The following is a 25,836-nucleotide window of genomic DNA, read 5'->3' on the forward strand; positions in this document are numbered from 1 at the left end:
ACATTTAAAAGACAATCCTTTACCATTACATTAAACCTATACTGTCTACCCACCAATCATACTGTCCACATTCAGGGCTCATTCACATCTGCGCTATCGGATTAGTTTTCCTCCACCACTGATTCCATGGCAAAAATCTATTGTGTGAAGGTACCTTTTAGGTCTGGACTCCACCATTCCAAAACTCAAATCATCTTCTCTTTTAACCATTCTTTACCTGATTTACTTGTGTGTCTTGGATCATTGTCTTGCTGTGTCACCCAAAGTCATATCAGCTTGAGGTCAGTGGACTGTTGGTACTCTCCTATGAAATGCTTTGATACACTTCAGAATTAAAGGGGTTGTCTCGCGGCAGCAAGGGGGGTCATACACTTCTGTATGGCCATATTAATGCACTTTGTAATATACATCGTGCATTAATTATGAGCCATACAGAAGTTATTCACTTACCTGCTCCGTTGCTAGCGTCCCCGTCGCCATGGATCCATCTAAATTCGCTGTCTTCTGGCGTTTTTAGACGCGCTTGCGCAGTCCATGCTTCTGGCTGGTGAATGGGACCGCTCGTGCCAGAGAGCTGGTCCCGCATCGTCATCGTAGCTCTGCCCCGTCACGTGTGCCGATTCCAGCCAATCAGGAGGCTGGAATCGGCAATGGACCGCACAGAGCCCACGGTGCACCATGGGAGAAGACCCGCGGTGCATCGTGGGTGAAGATCCCGGCGGCCATCTTGGAGAAGGAAGAAAGAAGTCGTCGCAGAGCGGGGATTCGGGTAAGTAATATATATATATTTTTTTTAACCCATCCCTTGGGTTTGTCTCGCGCCGAACGGGGGGCCTATTGAAAAAAAACAAAACATTTCGGCGCGAGACAATCCCTTTAATTATTCCCTCAGTGATCAAAAGAATCCAGGTGATCAGGCAGCAAAGCAGTGGGAGGCTAGCAAGAATCCTGAATTTTTCACCATTTGCAGATATTTTTTCTCTCCATGGATTGATGTCCACCTGGTCTTTATGAATGCTTTGTATCCTTTTTAGTGGTATATGTGTCTCTATCACCCATCTTCTGAAAGTTGTGCACATCAAGGAGTTGTTCATACTCTTTTTGGAGAATAATAGATTTGTCAATAACCAGGCTTTGATGGGTGAAGTACTAGTGAAACCCATATTTCCAATCTCCTTTCCTTAATTGAAATCAAGCCAATTGGCTCTTGGAGAAGTTATTATAGGGGTTTTCAGAGTTAGACTATGTCTTAAAACATTTCTGTTTTGCTAAGAAATATTTTAACTCAACTTTTTTAAGAGCGAGGTTCACGTACTTTCCCCCCCACTGCTGAGGGGTTCGCTTTTTCCCCTGCACTGTAAATGTTCACTCAGTATGCTTAAAGGGGTTGTCCCGCGGCAGCAAGTGGGTCTATACACTTCTGTATGGCCATATTAATGCACTTTGTAATGTACATTGTGCATTAATTATGAGCCATACAGAAGTTATCAAAAGTTATTCACTTACCTGTTCCGTTGCTGGCGTCCTCGTCTCCATGGTTGCCGTCTAATTTTCGCCGTCTAATGGCCAAATTAGACGCGCTTGCGCAGTCCGGGTCTTCTGCTTTTCTCAATGGGGCTCCGTGTAGCTCCGCCCCGTCACGTGCCGATTCCAGCCAATCAGGAGGCTGGAATCGGCAATGGACCGCACAGAAGCCCTGCGGTCCACCGAGGGAGAAGATGCCGGCGGCCATCTTCAGCAGGTAAGTAAGAAGTCACCGGAGCGCGGGGATTCAGGTAAGCGCTGTCCGGTGTTCTTTTTTAACCCCTGCATCGGGGTTGTCTCGCGCCGAACGGGGGGGGGGTTGAAAAAAAAAAAACCCCCGTTTCGGCGCGGGACAACCCCTTTAATAAGAGATAAACAATGCAACTATATGTTTTGTTTTTTTTTTTTTTTTATTGTGTCCGCTTATAATTGGAATTAATGTCTCATTTAGACGGGACGACAGTCATCTAAACAACTGCACAAGCGCTGACATTACAGTTAAGGTCGTTAGCGCTCGTGCAGAGCGCTTAGATAGGTAGAGTTCACCACTCGATTGCAGGCTTCTCACTGGCTTCTCGCTTAGCGCTTCAGATTCTATCGGAAGCATTTACGTTGACTAAAAATCAGCGATAACGAGAATTGAACGAATAGTAAACAATTTTCTTTTGTAGACAGGATGATTATTGCTCAATTACGTTCATTTGAATGAACTTTGAGCGATAATTGCCCAGTGTAAGTGGCCCTTTAGATAACAATCAGATCACATTTTATTAGAGAATAATTTACAAAATCCAGAAAATTGCAAAGGGTTCACTTACTTTTCCTTACGGGCTTATTCAGACGACCGTATATTGGCCGGGTATTCACGCCGGCTGATATACGGCGGCCCTCTCTGCAGGGGGAGAAGGCTGGAAGAGTCAGGAGCAGTACACTGAGCTCCCGCCCCCTCTCCTCCTCTTGGCACTGTTTGCAATGGGAGGGGGCGGAACTGAGGCGTAGCTAAGTTCCAATGGGTTCCTATGGCAGCCAGAAGCCAGACACAGGCCTACACCTCTACTATGTAACTCAGCCTATTAGGCCCCAACTTCTGCAGAGTCTAATCGGCTGCATTCATAGGCTTAGCAGACTGCACTACATAAGTAATGCATTGTACTATCATAGCAATCAAACTCTTGCATCTTCAAGTCCCCTTGAGGGATTAAAAAATAGTGTCAAAAAGTTTAATTAATTATAATTGAAAGAAAAAAATCCAATTCAAAGAGTACAAATTCCTCCCCCCCCCAAAAAAAAAAGCAGTTATAAATGAATAAAATACCCCAAAAGTTTTAAAAAGCAGCACCCAATACGTATTACCACATTCACAATGACCAAGGCAATTAATATTTTGTTATTTATCTTGCACGATGAACACTGTAAAAATAATTTAAAGTAATGCCAGAATTGCTATTTTTCTTTTGTTCGCCTCCCAAAAAAAAAAAAACAAAATCAAACCAAAAGTCACATGTACCTCTGGTGATGCAGATTCAATTGTTTCTATTTTAAAACTTGTACAAAAGTAGTAAACAAAAACCTCTAAAAACTTGGTATAACAGTAATTGTTCTGATTTTATCAAATGTTGGATACTGTAAAAACAAAACCCAAATACAATGGTGCAATTTTTGTACATTTTTTTCATCTCCACTCCCCATCCCACTCCACCCCTCTTTCCCTCTCCACCCCCCAAAAATGTAATATAAGTTTTTACAACACATTACATGTACCCCAGAGGGTTGCCATTAAAATATACAACTCGTCTCAAGAAAAAAAAAAAGCCTTCATACGACTATGTCAACAATTTTATGGCTCTTGCAATACGGCAATGAAAATAGCACAAAATAGGCTAGTCATGAAGGGGTTAAAAGCCTTTCATGTTTATGGTACTTAAATTGAAATGTTAAAAAGAAAATTGCAACTCGTCCTGCAAAAAAAACAAGCCTTCATGTAGCTATTTTGATGGAAAAATAAAAGTCTTAGCTCCCGGAAGGCGCAGCCAACTACACATATTTACCCAATTTGGGTGAGTTCAGACCTGGCATATCTTGCATTACAAGGGTTAAAGTTGACTGAAAAAATGGCACAAGGTCTGAACACTGTTTTATGGTTGGTTATGTTTTATGCTTGAACCCGTTAACACAGTGAAAAACAGAAGTCTGAATACAAGGGTGAACAGAGTAATACTGAGATGTGTTTTATTAGCTCCTCTTTAGTTAATCATTTTCCTAGTACTGTGGATGACCCTCCCTTGTGTATTCCCCTTCTGCTATTCAGTAGCACTAAGAAGGTTCATGTAAATTTCTTCATTGCAGCCATATTGAGGAGAATGGGCTGGGGCACATGATTTTTTTTTAAGGCTTTATTTATAATTTTGTTATAAAGGATAACAAGAACGCCAGTGTCACATGATTGGCTCACAAAATCCCGTCATCATACATGGATAAACAATAGCACTATAATAAATGTACGGTAATGACCATAGGTAAAGCTTGCCAACAGGCAGGGGATACAAATGTCTAGCCAGTAGTAAATAGCCCATGAGGATCCCTTTGCGTGTTGCCCCACTGGTCTTCTTTCCTAGACACTGGCGGAACTTTTGCTAAGCCTCTGCAGGATTTTCTTTTATTGTTAGCACATGTAATTAAAATATTTCCAAATAACCAACATTTTGGGTAAATACTCTGTGACTGTTTTTTTACTAATCTTTCATGCAAATACAAACACCTTTACTTTCACATCTGCTCTTCTCTTTACTCTTGAGAAGGCCACATACAATTGTCCACGGCAAAAATCCCCCCACTTCCCCACACGCTGTGCTTGGGCAGCAGGAACCGCTTGGCACAGAAGGGGCTAGGCACGGACTCTCTTGTGCTTGTTAGCACCCACATCATGCTGTACATTCCTGTGGACACTGACTGTGAGTGTAGTAGGAGTCACTCTCCACTATACTGGTGAGTGGGTGGTGCGGCATGGTTCTCCCCCAACCCCCACCCCCGGCTGGTGAGTGCCGGCCACAGTATCCTCTACACAGTATAAACAATTAGGTGTCTCTCCCTAATGGCCCACATAATGTTTTAACATATGTGGTCATCCAGCCGTCACTGGACACGCTTAACGGCTCGCTCATACTAGCATATATGTGCCGTGTATTCACGTTCTCTTTTTTTGCACACATAATTCTCATGAATGGAACACATGGATTTATTCATATTTGCACATTTTCATGGAAAATTTTGGTTGCATAAAAAAAATTGCGGTATGTCCTAACTTTGTGCGTATTTACACATCGAAATGCTGTATTAAGTATATGGAGTATATAAATGCACTGCACAAGAATGCATGTACATGTGTATAAACGGTGTGTTTCTGCGCAGCGTATCTACGTGACCATAACCCACCAATACATCTGTGTGAATGCACCCTAATGCCTAATAAAAAAATATATATATTTATTATTAATTAATTAATTTATTTATTTATTTGATAAGTTTATAAATAATTCCAGAATTTCTCACATACATATTCTGAAAATAAATTCAGGAGACAACAAGGTGACATAGCATCAACACATTGACACCACACACATCCATCCTATGCACACCTGTGTAACTTATGGAAGTGTGGAGCTTATGATTTCTGGCCTTTTTTTGGCATTTGTCTCACCCCTGCTCTCAGAGGCTATTTACATAATGCACTCAGTAGTTCAACTTTGACAGATCATATTATTACTGAATGGAGGCATGGACCTCTAAAAGGGGATATTGCAAAGAGACTGATATTAGTGCTATAACATATTAACATGTAGGTAGCCTTAAAGGTGTTGCCTCACAACAGGTTTTACTTGAAATACAGACACCACAGCCATGGCTGGTCTGGACGTGTTTGGCAGTGGGTGGCAGCGCATGGGCATCCTCACTCCATTCATTTCAATAGGACCGCGAGAGATGGAGTCGGGTGGGGGGGAGTAGCTCCATATCTATTCACAGCAACCTGCAACAGGCACATTTAGAGTTGGCGCTGGCTGCGGCTATTAACGCCTTACATTCCGTGGTCAGTGCTAATAATGGCAACTAAGCAGCTAGACTAGAAGGGGGGGGGGTACTCTTTGGCACCCTATCAGCCCTCTCCTGTGACACAGTCATAATACCAAATTGACAAGGGGAATGCTAACATCCAGTCATAAGTCTCAAAAGTAATAACAGGAATGGCAAAAAGCAGAATTCTAAGAAAAGATGGTGCAGAATTATCTAATTAGGAATGCAAACATTAACCAAAATATGCATATTAGAAGACCTGAAAAAGACCCTTCGCTAGCCACGTATCCACTTTTCTTACAATTACATTAATTGGCAAATTTATTGGGGTTTTCCTGGAATTGAATATTGATGAGCTATCCTTAGGTTAGGTTATCTATGTTTGATGGGCAGGGATCAATCGCTCGGGATCCCCACTATTCAGCCAAGCCGAGTGTCTGCATTGTGGTCAGAGCCGGGAGTGTAATAGAAGGCATAGCTCTTTTGATTTAAGTGGCAAACAGAAACTGTTCATACGGCGAGATTTGTCACCAGTCCCCGGATGAACCTTCATATGATCATTCCAGATTGATTGGAAAATATATTGAAAGTATGATTTCTTTGATAAGTATTTTATGTAGGGCTGGGTGATTTAATCGAACTAATTTCATTAATTTGCCTTTCTGATGTTCCATGATTTTGAATGCAGTCCAAATCGCAGAATCATTTTTAGCCCCGCCCCCACGGCAGCGTCTTGTAAGTCCCTGTGTAAAAGAGGGCGCTCTAGGAAGAAACGGTATGTGTAAGCTCTTGCTCACGACCTGAAGGTTGCAAGTTCAATCCCTGCATGGTTCAGGTAGCCGGCTCAAGGTCGACTCAGCCTTCCATCCTTCCGAGGTCGGTAAAATGAATACCCAGCTTGGTGGGGGGTAATCTATATATATAAAATTGAATGTATGTCTGTCTGTGTGTGTGTCTGTCTGTCTGTTTGTCCTTTATGCGCTACTACACCATTCATCCGATCGCCATGAAACTTTGGGAAGTTGTTGAGTACACTCCTGGGAAGATTATAGGCATAGTACAAATATTCTATGATAAATGGCGCGTGCGCGAGCGTCGTCGACAGTTACGACCCCCCCACGTAGATCGATCGATTTCCATCATTGCCACTAATTCTCTCACTTCCCGATGTTGTAGAAACATGAAATTTGGCACGAGCATTGAGTATGTCATAAATAGGAAAAGGTAATGGGTCTGAACTCGATTATTCAATTCTAAGCGCCAAAGAATTAGCGTCCAAATTTTACGTACGGAATCTAATTTTCTCACATAGAAACTTGAAATTTGGCATGGGCAATGAATATGTCAAAAATAGGAAAAGCTAATGGGTCCCAACTCGATTATTCAATTCTATGCGCCAAAGAATTAGCGTCCAAATTTTACGTACGGAATGTAATTTTCTCACATAGAAACATGAAATTTGGCACGGGCATTGAATATGTCATAAATAGGAAAAGCTAATGGGTCCAAACTCGATTATTCGATTCTATGTGCAAAAGAATTAGCGTCCAAATTTTACGTACGGAATGTAATTTTCTCACATAGAAACTTGAAATTTGGCACGGTCATTGAATATGTCATAAATAGGAAAAGTTAATGGGTCCCAAGTCGATTATTCAATTCTAAGCGCCAAACAATTAGCGTCCAAATTTTACGTACGATATCTAATTCTCTCACTTCCTGATATATATAAATGAATGTCTGTCTGTCTGTCCTTTATGCATTACTACACCATTCATCCAATTGCCATGAGACTTTGGGAAGTTGCTGAGTACACTCCGGGGAAGATTATAGGCATAGTACAACTATCCTACGATAGGTGGCGCGTGTGCGAGCATCGTCGACAGTTATGCCCCCCAGACAAAGATCGTTTGATTTCCATCTCAAGCACGAAAGCAAAAAGCATTACGAGCAACGGGATGCGTGTTCAACTACAAAATGATGCATCCGCCGAACGTTTCGCAAGACAATTGCTGGATATTGAGAATGCTGAGGTAAAATGAAAGCTGTGCTGTGATTGGTTGCTATTTCTTATACTACTGAGGTTGCATGAAAGCTGTGCTGTGATTGGTTGTTATATATTATACCACTGAGGTAACATGAAAGCTGCTATATATAATACCGCAGAGGTAACATGAAAGCTGCGCTGTGATTGGTTGCTATTTTTTATATTGCTGAAGCAGAATAAAAGTTGCGCTGTGATTGGTCGTTATTTCTCTTACTGCTGAGGTAACATGAAAGCTGCGCTATGATTGGTTGTTATATTTTATGCTGCTAAGGTAACATGAAAGCTGCGCTGTGATTGGTTGTTATATATTATACCACTGAGGTAACATGAAAGCTGCGCTGTGATTGGTTGTTATCTAGATATATAAAAACGAATGAATGTATGTATGTCTGTCTGTCTTCGCAGCAACGCGCGACGGGTAAGCTAGTCTATATATATAAAATTGAATGTATGTCTGCGTGTCTGTCTGTCTGTTTGTCCTTTATGCGCTACTACACCATTCATCCGATCGCCATGAAACTTTGGGAAGTTGTTGAGTACACTCCTGGGAAGATTATAGGCATAGTACAATTATGCTATGATAAATGGCGCGCGTGCGAGCGTCGTCGACAGTTACCCCCCACGTAGATCGTTTGATTTCCATCACTGCCACTAATTCTCTCACTTCGCGATGTCGTAGAAACATGAAATTTGGCACAAGCAGTGATTATGTCATAAATAGGAAAAGTTAATGGGTCCCAACTCGATTATTCAATTTTAAGCGCCAAAGAATTAGCGTCCAAATTTTACGTACGGAATCTAATTCTCTCACTTCCCAATGTCATAGAAACTTGAAATTTGGCACGAGCCATGATTATGTCATAAATAAGAAAATGTAATGAGTCCAAACCTGATTATTCAATTCTAAGCGCCAAAGAATTAGCATCCAAATTTTACGTATGGAATCTAATTCACTTCCCAATGTCATAGAAACTTGAAATTTGGCACGAGCATTGATTATGTCATAATTAGGAAAAGATAATGGGTCCCAACTCGATTATTCGATTCTAAGCGCAAAAGAATTAGCGTCCAAATTTTACGTACGGAATCTAATTTTCTCACTTCCTAATGTCATAGGAACATGAAATTTGGCACGAGCATTGATTATGTCATAAATAGCAAACGTTTAAGGGTCCCAGCTCGATTATTCAATTCTAAGCGCCAAAGAATTAGCGTCCAAATTTTACGTACGGAATCTAATTTTCTCCCTTTCCAATGTCATAGAAACTTGAAATTTGGAACGAGCGTTGATTATGTCATAATTAGGAAAATATAATGGGTCCCAACTCGATTATTCAATTCTAAGTGCAAAAGAATCAGCGTCCAAATTTTACGTACGGAATCTAATTTTCTCACTTCCTGATGTCATAGGAACATGAAATTTGGCAGAAGCCTTGATTATGTCATAAATAGGAAAAGGTAATAGGTCCCAACTCGATTATTCCCTTCTAAGCGCAAAAGATTTAGCATCCAAATTTTACGTACGGAATCTAATTTTCTCACTTCCCAATGTCATAGAAACTTGAAATTTGGCATGAGCATTGATTATGTCATAAATAGGAAAAGTTAATGGGTCCTAACTCGATTATTCAATTCTAAGCGCCAAAGAATTAGCGTCCAAATTTTATGTACGGAATCTAATTTTCTCACTTCCCAATGTCATAGAAACTTGAAATTTGGCACAAGCATTGATTATGTCATAAATAGGAAAAGTTAATAGGTCCCAACTCAATTATTCAATTCTAAGCGCAAAATAATTAGCGTCCAAATTTTACGTACGGAATCTAATTTTCTCACTTCCCAATGTCATAGAAACTTGAAATTTGGCATGAGCATTGATTATGTCATAAATAGGTAAAGTTAATGGGTCCCAACTCGATTATTCAATTCTAAGCGCCAAAGAATTAGCGTCCATATTTTACATACGGAATCTAATTTTCTCGCTTCCCAATGTCATAGAAACTTGAAATTTGGCATGAGCATTGATTATGTCATAAATAGGAAAAGTTAATGGGTCCCAACTCAATTATTCAATTCTAAGCGCCAAAGAATTAGCGTCCAAATTTTACTTACGGAATGTAATTTTCTCACTTCCCAATGTCATAGAAACTTTTATGTCATAAATAGGAAAAGGTAATAGGTCCCAACTCGATTATTCAATTCTAAGCGCAAAAGAATTAGCGTCCAAATTTTACGTACGGAATCTAATTTTCTCGCTTCCCAATGTCATAGAAACTTGACATTTGGCACGAGCATTGATTATGTCATAAATAGGAAAAGTTAATAGGTCCCAACTCAATTATTCAATTCTAAGCGCAAAATAATTAGCATCCAAATTTTACGTACGGAATCTAATTCTCTCACTTCCTGATGTCATCTATTTATATAAAAAGGAATGTATGTCTGTCTGTCCTTTTTGTGCTACTACACCATTCATCTAATCGCCATGAAACTTTGGAAAGTTGTTGAGTACACTCCTGGGAAGATTACTGGCATAGTACAACTATCCTGCGAGCATCGTCGACAGTTATGCCCCCCAGACAAAGATCGTTTGATTTCCATCTCAAGCGCAAAAGGCATTACGAGCAACGGGATGCTGCGTGTTCAACTACAAAATGATGCATCTGCCGAACGTTTCGCAAGACAATTGCTGGATATTGAGAATGCTGAGGTAAAATGAAAGCTGTGCTGTGATTGGTTGCAATTTCTTATACTGCTGAGGTAAAATGAAAGCTGTGCTCTGATTGGTTGCTATTTCTTATACTGCTGAGGTAACATGAAAGCTGTGCTGTGATTGGTTGCTATATATTATCCCGCTGAGGTAACATGAAAGCTGTGCTGTGATTGGTTGCTATATATTATACTGCTGAGGTAACATGAAAGCTGCTGTGCTGTGATTGGTTGTTATATATTATACCACTGAGGTAACTTGAAAGCTGCGCTGTGATTGGTTGTTATCTAGATATATAAAAACGAATGTATGTATGTCTGTCTTCGCGGCAACGCGCGATGGGTACGCTAGTAAATAATAAAATAAAAAAATTACCTGACAGCGCTGTGGAATAAGTTAGCGCTATACAAATAACAAGATATAAATAACAAGATCTATATGTATGTGTCGGGGATGCTTGAATGGGCTTTATACACTTGACATGCTCCTGTTTAGTAGGTGATTGGTGTTCCTCTGGCAGTGAAAGGGTTACCTTAAGCCACATCCCTTCCCCTCTGTTCTCTGGGCTTGTTGTGCTGTCTGTTTGGTTGTGTAGCATAGGGCTGCAGCTGTGCATAAGGCTAGGGGTGTAATATATGCAGCACAATAGGATGTTATCTAAACACTGGAGAAGATGGGCCAGTGTTTTGTGTCTACGGAGTTCGCAAACTGCACACTGCCCTAATATGTACGGTACCCCTGGCTTTTGCGCACTCTGCTGACTGAATGAGGGGCTACTGGAGGATGTAACTGGAGGAGAAGCTGTGCAGTACATGTGGGAGGAGGACCTGTGATAGTGGGACCTCATGTTTCACATTTATATAACTTTGATGTTCCATAGCTCAATAATTTACATAAAGGAAGTGTAGGTATTATGGTATCTTGATGCCACCGGACGCTAAGGGTTTGACAGGGAAAATGCCCCTGTCACACCCCTAGCTCCCGATTGGCGTAATAGGGAAAGGTCCTAGTAGGTGCCTGAATGGATGAGGGGCTGAAGCAGCGTGCGATGTAAGTGAGCGCTCCGTCTGTCTTACCCGGCCGTGTGCTGCACCCCTGCTAGCCAGCTTGAACTGGATCATATTTTCCTCCAGCAGGTTTCGGGGTATTCTGTAGCTTCCAAATTGTATAGTGTGCACACATCATCGATCAGATCAGACACAAATGCCGGTCTAAGCTGAGTCCCCAATGTGTAGAGCCTCAGCCTTTTTATTATAACACATGACACCTGCCCTTTTAATGGGCGTGCAACAGATTACATCAGTAACATATAAGATTCTCATTTGTCGGATCATATAGAATCTCCCGCCTCTCTGCCCACCCTTCCTCAAGTCCGGTGTAGCTTGGACTTTGTCTTCTTAGCATGCAGGCAACCTTAAGGAATTTCTGTGTACGTGACAACTCATTGTTTAAATAGTGTCTGTGTGGGGGGTGGGAAAGGGCTAGGAAAGCACTCAAGATGAACACAAGCAATACATATAATACTATGACCTTTAACTCTTAGAGGCTGCTTGTGCAACTTATGTACTAGGCTAACATTACACCACACATCTTTCACCATGCCATTGTCCAGCAAATACCATGATGAGATTGTGTGGCCATTAACCTCCACAAAGTCAAAAGTCATTGCAGCTGCGTAATACATCTAGTTTAGTACAAATCAATAGACATTTTACGCTGACTAATCATCATGTCTATCACAAGCTTTGTGTCAGTGTCCTGCTGCTGTTGGTTTGCTGGTTCTGTGAGGCGCGGTCTGTGTGGCAGTCCCCCGATGCTCTCCGGTCCCTTGCCTTCTAATGCATGCAGGCAAGTGTGGCACGCAGCTCTGTGATGCCTGCTGTGCTCCTGCACGGTGTGACCAGAGCCGGCCAGTGTCTGTGCCGCGGGGCCTGTGGCCTCCCTGCAGCCAAGACCACTTCAAAGTGACATCAGGTGGTGAGGGGAAGGCTGATGGCGTGTGGTCCTGCACTGTGCGGCCGCCGCATTCTGATGTCTCTCCCCCCAGCCCTGTCACCTTCCCTGCAGCCGGGGCTCTGCGTTAGCAGCACGGGTCGCTGTCTGTATTTGCCGGCAACCTTTACTGGGGCTACAGAACCCATTAGCCAGGCTGCTGTGCAGCCAATCAGCATCAGGGGGCGTCAACCCCCTGTCAATCTTTACTCCACCAGGACTAATACAATAATACCGGAAGTGTATGCACAGAAATAGTTTACAAAGCTTGTATCAGAATCCCAAGTACTTGCTGATCAGTGGGGGTTTCACTGCTAAGACCCTCACCGATCCAGAGAAAGGGAGGTCTTGTGTTCCCTTTTTTCCTCACTGCATCCTCTGAAGCAGGAGACTGAAGAGAATGCTGGGCGCGTAAGCACACTACTCACCATTCCTTTTTCTATGCAACTGCCGCAGACAGCCGAGTGTTAAGCACTCGGGTATTTCTGTCAGCCCCTTTGAAATGAATGGAGCATTGACCGTGCATGCTTGGCCAGCACTGCATTCATTCTGACATTACTGCAAGGGAAGAAATGATCCTGCGGTGACAGGCAAAGAGGGACACAGAACCTGAGATCGGTGGGGGTCTCAGCGGTGATAGCTCTATCAATTAGCAAGTTATTCCCTATCCTGTGGCTAGGGGATAACTTGTCATTCTGGTACAACCTCTGTAATGCGTACTGATCAAAATTAGTCCATATAATTCTGATAATCAGTACATGTTCAGAAATTGCTGTGCATGTATTTGCTTTATGTGAAAAAAAAGAGTTTGCTGTATTTAGGTGAGGTTCCACCTGCGCTATCATTTCCCTTTTTAAGCTCTGTTCTAGAAGCGGAGAGAAAAAAAATACCTGAAGTGGTGGTTTCAGCACATGAGCGCCAGGAACAGTGCCCAACAGACCCCATTGACTATAATGGGGTTCGTTGGGTTTTCCATCATGCTGTTCGCCCTTTTCCCGAACAAAATAACACGGCATTCTGCATCATTCTGTCCAGAATTTTGTGCTAGAGGCTCTGAATGTTATATTTGGTCTTAGCTGGTGCGATGAAAACCTTATCCATAGCCCAAGATACACTGAAACTGAATTGTATTAATTGCCTATGTCTGTTTTACCATTGTATAAAATATATGTTGACATTTTGCAGTAATGACCTGCTCTGTATTGTATATATTGGTCATATCATCCTGTAATTAATTTGACATTATTGAAGATGCTCATCTGACCTAATTTTCATCTGTAGGGTAAAACTACTCACTGTGTTGTATCTATCTGGCAGCTGTTCTTCAGTATGCTAGAAGTGGGAGAGAAAGCAAGTCATAATGCTGCCATCTAAGGGTGCTTCTCACGAGTGAACGATGGCAGCCAGTTTATACAGGCAGATGAATTGTTCGTTTGCAAATTGGTTAATCGTTCACATTCACTGTACCGGTGAATGAAAGCAACTGAATGATCGGTATTAAAACCGAATGATTAGCAAAAAACGATGATTTTCACACTTGCATAAAATGAACGATGAGTGGACTAAGGTATTAGTGTATCTTGACGCCACCGGAAGCTAGGGGTTTGCCAGGGAAAATGCCCCTGTCACACGCCCAGTTCCTGATTGGCTGTCTTGATGTAGGTCCTAGCTACAGCCTGTTTATTGCATGTTGGCTGGGGTGGGATTCCTGTAGCCAGGGATCATAGGCTATTTGGCCACCAGGTGTTGCAAAAGTGCTTGCCTCATTAAACTGCGTCCCCCCCCCCCACCATCGCTGTCCCCCGCTGGCTGCTCCTGCATGCTCACCGCATCCATGTGCCACAGAGCTCTGGTTCTACCAGTGTGGCCGCCAGCTGCTCTGCAGCACTGACTTGTACATTGGCACAAACTGCTGAGACTTCCCGCCCCCCACCCCCCGCCATGCCCCTGCCGCTGCTGCTGTCACGCACTGGTCCTGGCCGGCCAGCGATTCCGTCTCAGCGGTGCAGTGCCGCAACTCCCCAACCCCGCCTCTCACCTCATTGGGCCCGAATGCCGCTTTCAGCCTCAGGCCAAGGAATAGAGCCGGAGAGACCTCAAAGTTTCCACCGCTGCTGGAAGGCCGAGGCTGCAGTCCAGGATGGGGGAGACAGGCGGAGAAGGCCACTGGTTGTTCTGCGCTCCTGCCACACCAACGATGGTGGAGACAGGAACAGACCTGTCACCTTCGTCTGCGCTGCTAGGAGCCCGATGCTGCGCCTCAGCACAAGGGAAGAGAGCCGGAGACCGCTGTGCTTCTGCTGGGAGGACCTGTCAGGCCGAAGACCCTGTCAAACTGCTTGTATCTTGACTCCACCACTACTTCCAGTGGTGTCAAGATACACGAATACCGCAAACTAATTATTGTTCATCATTCGATTGTTGCCTGCGTTTATGTACACTGCATGATTATTGTTGAAATTTGAACGATCCAGGGATTATTTTGAGCGCTAATCGTTCAGTGTAAACGCAACTTAACCCCAACTTTAGGACCTCTCCTTAATAACCCCTTTACAGGCCTTTTTTTTTTTTTTAACAAAAGTGGTAAAATTTAGGCCACTAAAAAAATTGAAACGTAATGATCCCATGTGGGAACATTGGCACGTAAAAGGTTGCTCTGGATTTACATGTCTAAAGAACCAGATTAAAGTCTCATTGTAAACCAAAAAGGCATTTTCTAGACCAAATTGCTGGTTCCAAATAAACATTCAGTTTTCTCCTACCACATTCAGGTTTTGAAATATGACCACCTACGATTTTTACTGATTTTACGTATACTTCAGAAAGTACCAGGAATGGAACCATTCCAAAGTGCGCCTAAGTAACACATATCATGCACGTTTATCATCCATTCAATCAGTTTTTATTCTTATACTTTTTACCAAAACAAAACATTAATACAATTTGTCGATTTTTAAAGGATTTACAGTAATTTTACGCCGCTTTTCTGAAGCTGTAAGTAAACCACAGGCATAGTGAAACGTGTCCTGGTGATTCCTGCATTTACTAGACATGCCAACAAATGAATTTATGGCAAGTGAAATCCAATCTGAAATGAGAAATATTGATTATATGGGACTCATATTACAGCCAATACTGAAAGAAAAGGCGTCTCATCACAAAAACTAGATGGGCTACAAAAGAACTGAAAACAGATTTGTATCAGCACAAAAATTCTACCTAGTCCACCTGAAACCAACGAAAAAGTTTGTTGACCAGTGTATTTTTTGCAGATGTCATCCGAAAGCTATAACCCTGCACCTATGGGAGTATACTGTATAGTGTGTAAACGGGATGTACACAGTACTTTATGCTATTGTGAAACAGTCCACATCCTGCTGACCAACATGTGACTTGTGTAATTCTGCCTGCTGTGCTCTCATTTTAGTATTTACCATAGTGAATGAACTTTTGCCATGAAATTGACTGTTTATTATTAACATGAGCATGACATTTTAAAATAGCATTCACTTTCTGGGGCTGTTTTGCAGCGTTACACATGACCCTTTCATGCAACATATAATCCACTGATTAACTGCGACCTTGGAATTAATAACCCAGAAATCCTCTGCAATATAGAATCGATGTGTGGAAAAGAACTATCTTGCGTTGTCTATCAGGCACCTATACTTTCTATGGATTTTAATACAAATTTGTGGCAATCTTCCCGTCTTCCTAAAGTAGCCAAAAGTAACTTGGAATAGTTTATTACTATGAAAGTTAAAATAATGCTATTTCTGCAATGCCCTAAAGTCCTTTTCTGAGATGCTACAACATTTTCTGTTGCTGCTTGGCAAGCTTTTCTTAAGCAGAAATAGATGAACAAGTGATACGTGTCCAGCAGTGTCTGTCAGGAAAGGAGAATGTGTTGTGACAATGACAAACAGGAAATGGCGGCCTAAACGGATAGGGCAAACATGCTTATTTTTTGCTTGATTCAACAGCAAATAATTTGAGACAGATCATCGAGAAAATATTATTATATTGACAAGCTCTGCCTGATATGCTTCAGAAATCCAATGAACTCGTTATGTAACAATAAGCTATACTGCAAACATTCTTAATTACGAAAGAAATCCCAGCTCACCAACTACTTTAATACCAAAAGGACAGAGCGCAGAGGCATTCGACTAACAGCATGTAGACCAGTAGCACCAAGGGGGATATCCAGCGCAGCCTATGGTAAAGCAAGGAAGTTAAAAATCACTTGCATTACAAAAAATATTAAAAATATGGAACCTATGGCGGCCAAACCTTCTCCTTCGATTGTGAAGCTGGTGATGCCTTTTTGGTGGAGCGTTATATTTTCTCTTTAAATATTAGTTTCAACACTGTATTTTCTGGTATGGCAGGTACATCGATGACCTTCTCTTGATTTGGAGGGGTCCAGTAACTGCCATACCAGATTTTATTAAATACATTAATGATAACTAATTTAATCTTCATTTTTCCCATACCTTTTAATGCTTCTATCCCTTCTGGATCTACAATTAATTGACATTCCCAATGAGATTATCCGTACTTTTACGGATAAGACGCCTGGGACTAATAGCGACCATCCACGCCATACTATAAAAGCTTTAGCAGTGGGTGAAACAATGAGACCCAGGAGAAACAGTTTCTGTGAGATTTATTATATTTTGGAGCATAATAATTAGAGATGAGCGAGCGTACTCGGATAAGCACTACTCGCTCGAGTAATTGGCTTTATCCGAGTATCGCTGTGCTCGGGTCTAAAGATTCGGGTGCCACTGCGGCTGACAGGTGAGTCGCAGCGGGGAGCAGGGGAGAGCGGGCGGGAGAGAAGGAGAGAAAGATCTTACCTCCGTTCCTCCCCGCTCTCCCCTGCAGTTCCCCGCTCCATGCCGGCACCCGAATCTTTAGCCCCGAGCACAGCGATACTCGGATAAAGCCAATTACTCGAGCGAGTAGTGCTTATCCGAGTACGCTCGCTCATCTCTAATAATAATACTTACTAATGACTTGTAAAGAGGGTTATACCTCTTGGATGTTATAACTCACTTCCAGTATTGTTGATGTCACGTCTCGTTTTGCTGGACAGGTCCTCTAATGGTAATGAGCATGGTCTAAATAAAAAATCTGACAAACTAGTTCTGGTATTAAATTGTAGTCCTCAATTTAATCAGATCAAAAAGCTCATTCACAGGGACCCACCCATGGTATATCAGGATGAGACACCATACCATTTTAACTTAGAATTGCCTATAAAAAAAAGCCCCCCCGCCTCTAGTATTTTGTAATCTAGTTTCTCTGATTCTTCCAATAAGTGTTACCTATCTCACAAAGGATTCTTTAAATTCGGCGGATCTCCATGTTCTTTTGCCAAACCTGTGAAGGGTTTTCATAATACTGTATCTAGATCCATATTTGATAAAAACATGGAGAATTTTGAAAAAGCCAGCCATATAGTGGCATCATGCAGTGCATGTAATTCATTGAAATACTGTACTTATTGATGATTTAAGCCAGAATGAGACTTGATATACTTATATTGCAAAAAAACATTACTTTGACCTTTAAGGCCTCATGTCCACGGGGAAAATCAGGCCCGCTCCGGATTCTCCATGGAGAATCCGTAGCGGGTCCCTCCTGCCCCGCGGACATGAGGGCTGAAAATAAGAATAAATAAGAATAAACTTACCTCCCGCCCGCTCCAGATCCTTCCTTCGCTACGGCGTCATCTTCTCTGCGTCGCGGCCGGATCTTCTTTCTTCGGCCCGGCGGATGCGCAGGATGACGTCGGTGACGTGCCCCGCGCATGCGCCGGCCCGAAGAAAAAAGATCCGGCCGCGACAGAGAGAAGATGGCGCCGTGGCGAAGAGAAGAAACGGAGCGGGTGAGTAAATTCCGATTTTTGTCTCAATTTGTCTCTTTCAATAGAAGCCTGCGGGAGCCGTCCCCGCGGGAGACCCGCACGAAAATGGAGCATGGTCCAGATTTTTTCATGCTCCATTTTTTTAAAATCACTTTTATTGACGATCCGCGGGTATTTATCTACCCGCGGGTGGTCAATGCATCCCTATGGGATGCGGATCCGCAGGCAGGAGAAGAGTTAAAATCTGCTGCGGATTTTAATTCTTCTTTTGCCCGTGGACATGAGCCCTAAATGTTACTTTACCAGGTAAAGTTCCTACTTCTGTATATGAAAGTGTGTCTGCAATGGTTCATAGTCTCTCACTGTTGCCCCAGTCTACTGTGCTAATTTACTCGGTAAAAAAAAACATAAGGCAAAATTTAAGTCGACAGGATGTGTTTCCAAACAGATGTCCTATTTGTCCATGGATCCCTTAAAACTGAAGCTGTGACACCGGGCTGAGCAATGCCTAAATGTGTGCATGTTCTTGGTTTCCATTCCACGGAGCCCTGATTGCTTGTTATCTACCGTATATACCGGCGTATAAGGCGACGGGGCGTATAAGACGACCCCCCAACTGTCACCTTATACGCCGGTATTCAGTGGAGAAAAAAAAAAAATTTTTATTACTCACCTCCCACGGCGTTCTGTCGCGCTCCGGCAGGATGTCGCTCGCTCCGGCAGGCTGTCGCTCGCTCCTCGTCCCCGCCGCAGCATAGCTTTCTGAATGTGGGGCTTGAAATCCCCGCTTCCAGAAAGCTAATACACACGCCGGCAGCCATGACATCATTGAATGGCTGTGATTGGCTAAAGCACACGTGGCTTCAGCCAATCACACTATTCAATGACATCATTGAATGGGTGTGATTGCTAACACGTGCGCCTTCAGCCAATCACAGCCATTCAATGATGTCATTGAATAGTGTGATTGGCTGAAGGCGCACGTGTTAGCAATCACACCCATTCAATGATGTCATTGCTGCCGGCGTGTGTATTAGCTTTCTGGAAGCGGGGATTTCAAGCCCCGCATTCAGAAAGCTATGCTGCGGCGGGGACGAGGAGCGAGCGACAGCCTGCCGGAGCGAGCGACATCCTGCCGGAGCGCGACAGAACGCCGTGGGAGGTGAGTAATAAAATTTTTTTTTTTTACACTTTTTTTTTTTTTGTATTACCGGCGCATAAGACGACCCCCGACTGCAGAGCAGATTTTTCGGGGTTCAAAAGTCGTCTTATACGCCGGTATATACGGTACCTACTTGAATGCTGACCACATGATGCTGTTGAATATCTTTTACCACTCGCATAGGATTAGTTCAATATCGCCTGCACATTTCACCCCAGCTCAATACTATTTGTTTTGCAGTGATGTCTTTAACCCCTAAGTGACGAATCCTGTTAGTCTTGTCATGACCAACCAACTTTTACAATTTTTCATCATCTTATTCCAGGAGCCATAACCTTTTTCTTTTTTGGGACTTGTTTTTTGCGGGACAAGTTGTATTTTTTAAATGACATTTTTGGGTACATATAATGTATTGTATAACTTTTGTTAATTGTTTCTTTAGAGGGATTGGGGAAAATTTTTCATTTTCACCGCTTTCAGTATTCAAAATAAATAATGAGATAACTGATATCGTTTGTATAGTTTTTTTATGTCTTACTATTTTTGTACACAAAAGAACTGTTGTTTGTTTGTTTTCTTTTTTAAAGATTAGCTTTTGTGTTGCCGCATTCCAAAAGCCATAGCGTTTTCTTCCATCAACAGAGCTCTGAGGGCTTGTTTTTTTGTGGGATGAATTCTAGTCTTCATGTATCCAAGTTTTGAGAACATATAACATTTTGATTGCTTTTTATTCCATTTTTTCTAGAGGCGAGATTAACAAAATCTGCAAATCTGGCATGTTTTTTATTGTTAATGCCATTCACAGTGCAGTATAAATAATATGTAAATTAATTCTGCAGCCGGTACGATTACACCAATACCAAATTTATGTAGGCTTTTTTTTTTTGCAACTTTTTCACACTTAAACGTATTACTTAATACTTTCACAGTTAATATTTTTTTTTATTGCTGCATTCAAAGATTTCTGACATTTTCCTTTTTTTGTAACGGTTGTGTGTTTCTTGGGATTTTTTTTTGCGCGATCAATTGTAATTTAATGGTATCATTTGTTGATCCATGCAAAGTTTTGATCACTTTTTGCTCTGTTTTTTGTAAGGCAGTAGTAATAGTGACCCCCACAGTGGCCCCAGTTGTAAAAGTAGCCTCAGTAATAATAACAACCCCACATAAGCCCCAGCAGTAATATTAACTCCACAGTAGCCGCAGTAATAATATTAACCACCTCAGTAATATTAACCCCACAGTAATATTATTAACTCCCTCAGTAATATTAACCCCACAGTAGCCACAGTAATATTAACCTCCCCAGTAATATTAACCACACAGTAATATTATTAACTCCCTCAGTAATATTAACCCCACAGTAATATTTTTAAATGCCTTCAGTATTAACCCTACAGTAGCCACAGTAATATTAACCCCACAGTAATAATGTTAACCCCACAGTAATATTAACCCCTTCAGTATTAACCACAAAGTAGCCACAGTAATGTTAACCCCACCAGTAATGTTAACCCCACAGTAATATTATTAATTCCACAGCAGCCACAGTAATATTAACCACACAGTAATGTTATTAACCCATTCAATATTAACCACACAGTAGCCACAGTAATATTATTAACTCCTTCAGTATTAGCCCCGCAGTAGCCACAGTAATATTAATCCCCTCAGTAATATTGACCCCACAGTAGTAATATTAACTCCCACAGTAATATTAACCCCCTCAGTAATGTTAACCCCACAGTAGCCACAGTAATATTAACCCACTCAGTAATGTTAACCCCACAGTAGCCACAGTAAAATTAACCCCACAGTAATATTAACCCCCTCAGTAATATTGACCCCACATTAGTAATATTAACTCCCTCTAATAACCACACAGTAATATTAACCCCCTCAGTAATGTTAACCCCCCAGTAGCCACAGTAATATTAACCACACAGTAATATTATTAACCCCATAGTAGCCACAGTAATATTAACCCCGCAGTAATATTGACCTCCTCTGTAATATTGACCCCACAGTAGTAATAATAACTCCTTCAATAATATTAACCACGCAGTAATGTTAACCCCACGGTAGTAATATTACCTCTTTAGTAATATTAACCCCACAGTAGTAATATTAACCCCACAGTAGTAATATTAACCCCACAGTAGTAATATTAACCCCCACAGTAGTAATATTAACCCCCACAGTAATAGTAACCCCACAGTAACAATAGCCTCCCAACACATATACTTACCTCCTCCTTGCAGTCAGCGCTGCTACTCCTCTACTCTGCGCCGATTCCCAGAGCACACTGACGTTAGTGTGTGAGCCCGGAACGTTTCCTACCTTGTCTTCTCATGCGATACTTAAGGAGGAGGATCCTGGGGTGTGCACTGAGTGTGCATCAGGATCAGCGTCGCTGTACGATTACTGTCGGGAAGTTGTGGCACCACTCCGGTAATCACTACAGTGGTGAGCACCCGTCAGCATGTGTGCCATAGGTTTGCCACCATGGAGACCCTCATTTGGAGCCCTTGACTGTCGCTCCACAGAGCACAGTTTGGGAACCGCTGCTCTAGTGGAGCTAAATATCAGCATCCTTTATAATTCTTCTTATATATTGCTATACTTCAGCCTATGTAGCTCAGCCAGGGGCTGAGCCTTATAGGTCATCGTAACTGGTAGGACCCATAAGCTATTTCCAAGTCTCTGAGTGCCATAGCAACCCATCGGGACTTCGCAATCACATCTTGGGGGTCCAATGGGTGACAGAAGGAGCACCTTCCCTCTGTCAGCCTTGTACATGTGGCATGTAAAGGGTTAAATAGTGGGAATCGAAGTTCCCGCTATCAGAGCAAGTTCCAGCTATCACTCGATAGTCGAGTACCCACTTTCTCCGACACAGGGACCTTTTGACGGTTCTGCAGATTAAAGCCCCTTAATGACCTACTTCAAAAGACATATGGGCGGTAGTTAAAGGGGTTGTCCCGCGGCAGCAAGTGGGTCTATACACTTCTGTACGGCCATATTAATGCACTTTGTAATGTACATTGTGCATTAATTATGAGCCATACAGAAGTTATCAAAAGTTTTATACTTACCTGCTCCGTTGCTGGCGTCCTCGTCTCCATGGAGCCGACTAATTTTCGGCCTCCGATGGCCAAATTAGCCGCGCTTGCGCAGTCCGGGTCTTCTCCTGTTCTCTATGGGGCTCCGTGTAGCTCCGTGTAGCTCCGTGTAGCTCCGCCCCGTCACGTGCCGATTCCAGCCAATCAGGAGGCTGGAATCGGCAATGGACCGCACAGAAGAGCTGCGGTCCACGGAGGAAGAGGATCCCGGCGGCCATCTTCACCGGTAAGTATAGAAGTCACCGGAGCGCGGGGATTCAGGTAAGCACTCCGGTAAGCTTTCTTTAGGTCCCTGCATCGGGGTTGTCTCGCGCCGAACGGGGGGGGGGGGGGGGGGTTGAAAAAAAAAAAAAACCGTTTCGACGCGGGACAACCCCTTTAAGGGTTAAATAAAATAAGTGTAAAAACAAAACTTCTGCATCTTTAAGGGATTGTCTAGAAATTTTGAAAAACATGTCTGCTTTCTTCCAAAAACAGCACCGTAGCTATCCATGTCGGGTATTGCGGTTCTTCTCCATTAAAGTTAATATAGCTAAGTTACAATACCACACACAAACTTTGGATAGGCGTTATTCGAGTCGAGCTTTACGTAATATTCGAGAGCTCTAATTGCGTAACGAAACCCATTAAAGTCAATGGGAGACTTGAGCATTTTTGCAATGAACCTGCCGGGTGCTGAGCTAGCAAGTCACAACAGGAAGTGGTAATGTGGAAAGGGGCCAAAAAATTTTCTCGAACACGGCGTGGTGCTTGCTCGAGTAACGAGCACCATCAAGTATGCTAATACTCAAACGAACATCAAGCTCGGAAGAGCATGTTCGTTCATCTCTAATAGTAAACTTTGGTTATACAGAAACAAGGTATCATAAAACAATGCTTGTTTTGCAGTGCATTTATATCTGTCGTTTCTCATGTATCAGAACAGGAGGAAAAATGTTACTTCTTTCATTACGCCTTCCTTATGAACATAAGTGTGTGACCGCCTGCAGTGAGTTTACATAAACTTGAGTAAGATAAACCTCGCTGCACCATCAGCACTGCTAACTGTAGACTACTTGGAGTCTTCCTTACATTGTCTACCTTCTATATGAGCGGATTTTCGGCCCGATATAACAAGACCAATCTGCGCTCATTTACTTTTTCTCATGGACCAAGAATTGATGCCGTTGGGATGAACAATGGTCTCTACGATCTTTCATCCCCGTAAATTGGTTGTTCATGTCCTTGTTCACACAGCCAGATATATAGATGATCACCGAGGGCTTTTATGCTTCCTGTAAATCAGTTAGTCAATGAATGAGCAGTCACTTGTTCATTAGCTGATCATTGTGCCTTTTACATGGTACTACCTCCCCCACCCATTCTTCTTTATTAAAAGATATAAAACTTATGGCAGTGATGGATCCTGGATTGTCATACTCTGAAAGGGTTGTCTGCTTAAAGGGGTTGTTTCATGAGTACACCACCTTTTCAACCTCTTAAAGGGGTTTTCCTTTCCCCAAGATAGGTCATCAATAGTTTGGCAGGTGTCCGCCACTCGGGATCCCCGGCAATCAGCTGATTCTCTAACCTGCTGTCAGTGTAGCTGGTCTCGACATTAGTGGTCTGGGGAGGAAGTGTAATAGAAAGGCTTTGCTCTAATTTGTTAGTACCAAATTCTGGAGTGTATACATCTATATTTAAGTTTATTTACAAGTGTGTGAGTAAATTGTATACATTTGTTTCATATTTTCGTATACAGTATTACAGCATATACACATGTGTGCAAGTATATATGTACAGGGAACCTGTCATGTGCTTTTGCTGTCCCCCCTGTGGTCAGTATAAACTAGTTATAGGCTCACTGATTTCAGAGGTCTGTCACTAATGGTATAAGGCCGAGCTCACATGAATGGGTCGAATTCCGCATTCAGATTTCCGCAGCAGAAGACGTGCAAATCATCGCCAAGTATTTGCGAATGGTTGCGGAAGATCATGGATGCACGCACATGCACAGTGTAATTTCCAGCTGGCTTTTCTATGTGTTTTCTATCAAGTTGCAAACATTTCCACTGCTCATATGTAATGGTAATTGAGTGTAGGCTGTGGGTGGCACGCCTTCATTGACCTCAATGGAGGCCGTCTGTGCAGATTCCGTGCTAAAATAGGGTATGCTGCGATTTTTCTTCTGCTCGCGAAATATGCATTTCCTACCTGCAAGGAAAATGCAAAAATACATGCCTTTGAATGCCCGCGTTTTACTGTAGATCTCCCGCGTGGACGGCGATTGCGTGATCCGCAATTCAAATCTGTTTGTGTAAGCCCAACGTAATGTACAGTGTTTTTTTTAAGAAATATGGCGTGAGCAGGGCTACTAGGTCTTAATGACAAAAAATGAACTTATGTCTTGCTTGGAACTGTAGAAACCAGCTAAGAAGTTCTTAAAAACTACTGAAACTTTTACCGCATAAGTTGACAGGCCACTGAAATCAGCATATCTGTCACTACTTCATGCTGTCCACAGTGACCGTGGCAAAACGTACCTGAAAGGTTCCCTTTAAGTGTGACCATGAATTTCATCTTATCATGTATGTGCTAGAATTGCACCCATGACACCTATATTTGTTTGGCTCTGAAGCTAATTTGTTGGATCTGGATATTCTAGCTTTGAATGCTGCATTTTTAGCTTCAAGGGGGCAACCACCTGCAGTCCCCATCTAGCCTTTCAGTAAATATATTGTCTTGCCCAATATACGAAATTGATGCTATGAAGGGTAACAGCAAATTGAGACTTTTCTTCATTAGCCTGGCAGCTGCTGAGTTTCTGATACTGAACCTGTGTAGCTCAGTATTTAATCAGTTTAGCCTGCTAGTTACACAAATGTATACCTTGTTAAATCGCTAAACATGCTAACCAGAAATATTCCTGCCAGTTCCGAGGATATCACACTTTGATGTATGTTACTCAGTACAGTATATAACGCTCACACTGGTTTTTCATTTGATTTCCAGGTCATCCAAATCACATCCAGGGCCAGTTGTCCACATCAGTGATAATCCAATGGATGAAGGAAAGGTAAGTGTTAATTCTTCCACAAAAATATTATTTGTTGAAAAAATATTCTAAATTTCATTGACAAGCAGATTAGGTCTTTAATAAGTTTATTATCGTGATAAATAACATCAAAGCTGGAAAGGTCAATGTTAGCAACAAATAAACACCTAATTATAAAGTTTGCAAGGAACATTCAGCAGAATGAGCAAAACAAGGAGAGAACATAAACGATACGTATCTGGCCACTCACCAATCCTTCACATTATCACTGATACGTAAGCGCGGCTTCACATATGCACTAG

General features: G+C 42.2%; 1 protein-coding gene across 2 annotated transcripts in view; it reads left to right on the forward strand.

Annotated features, from left to right (window-relative positions):
- Positions 1–25,836, forward strand: part of STXBP5 (syntaxin binding protein 5) — a 429,990-nt gene that overhangs the window by 207,375 nt on the left and 196,779 nt on the right. For both annotated transcript variants that reach the window (XM_066595949.1, XM_066595950.1), the window contains exon 6: positions 25,492–25,555. In XM_066595949.1, coding sequence (XP_066452046.1) covers positions 25,492–25,555 — 64 coding nt within the window. The remainder of the gene's footprint in view (positions 1–25,491; positions 25,556–25,836) is intronic.

Source organism: Eleutherodactylus coqui, chromosome 3 (genome assembly GCF_035609145.1).
Source record: "Eleutherodactylus coqui strain aEleCoq1 chromosome 3, aEleCoq1.hap1, whole genome shotgun sequence".
Lineage (NCBI taxonomy): Eukaryota > Metazoa > Chordata > Amphibia > Anura > Eleutherodactylidae > Eleutherodactylus > Eleutherodactylus coqui.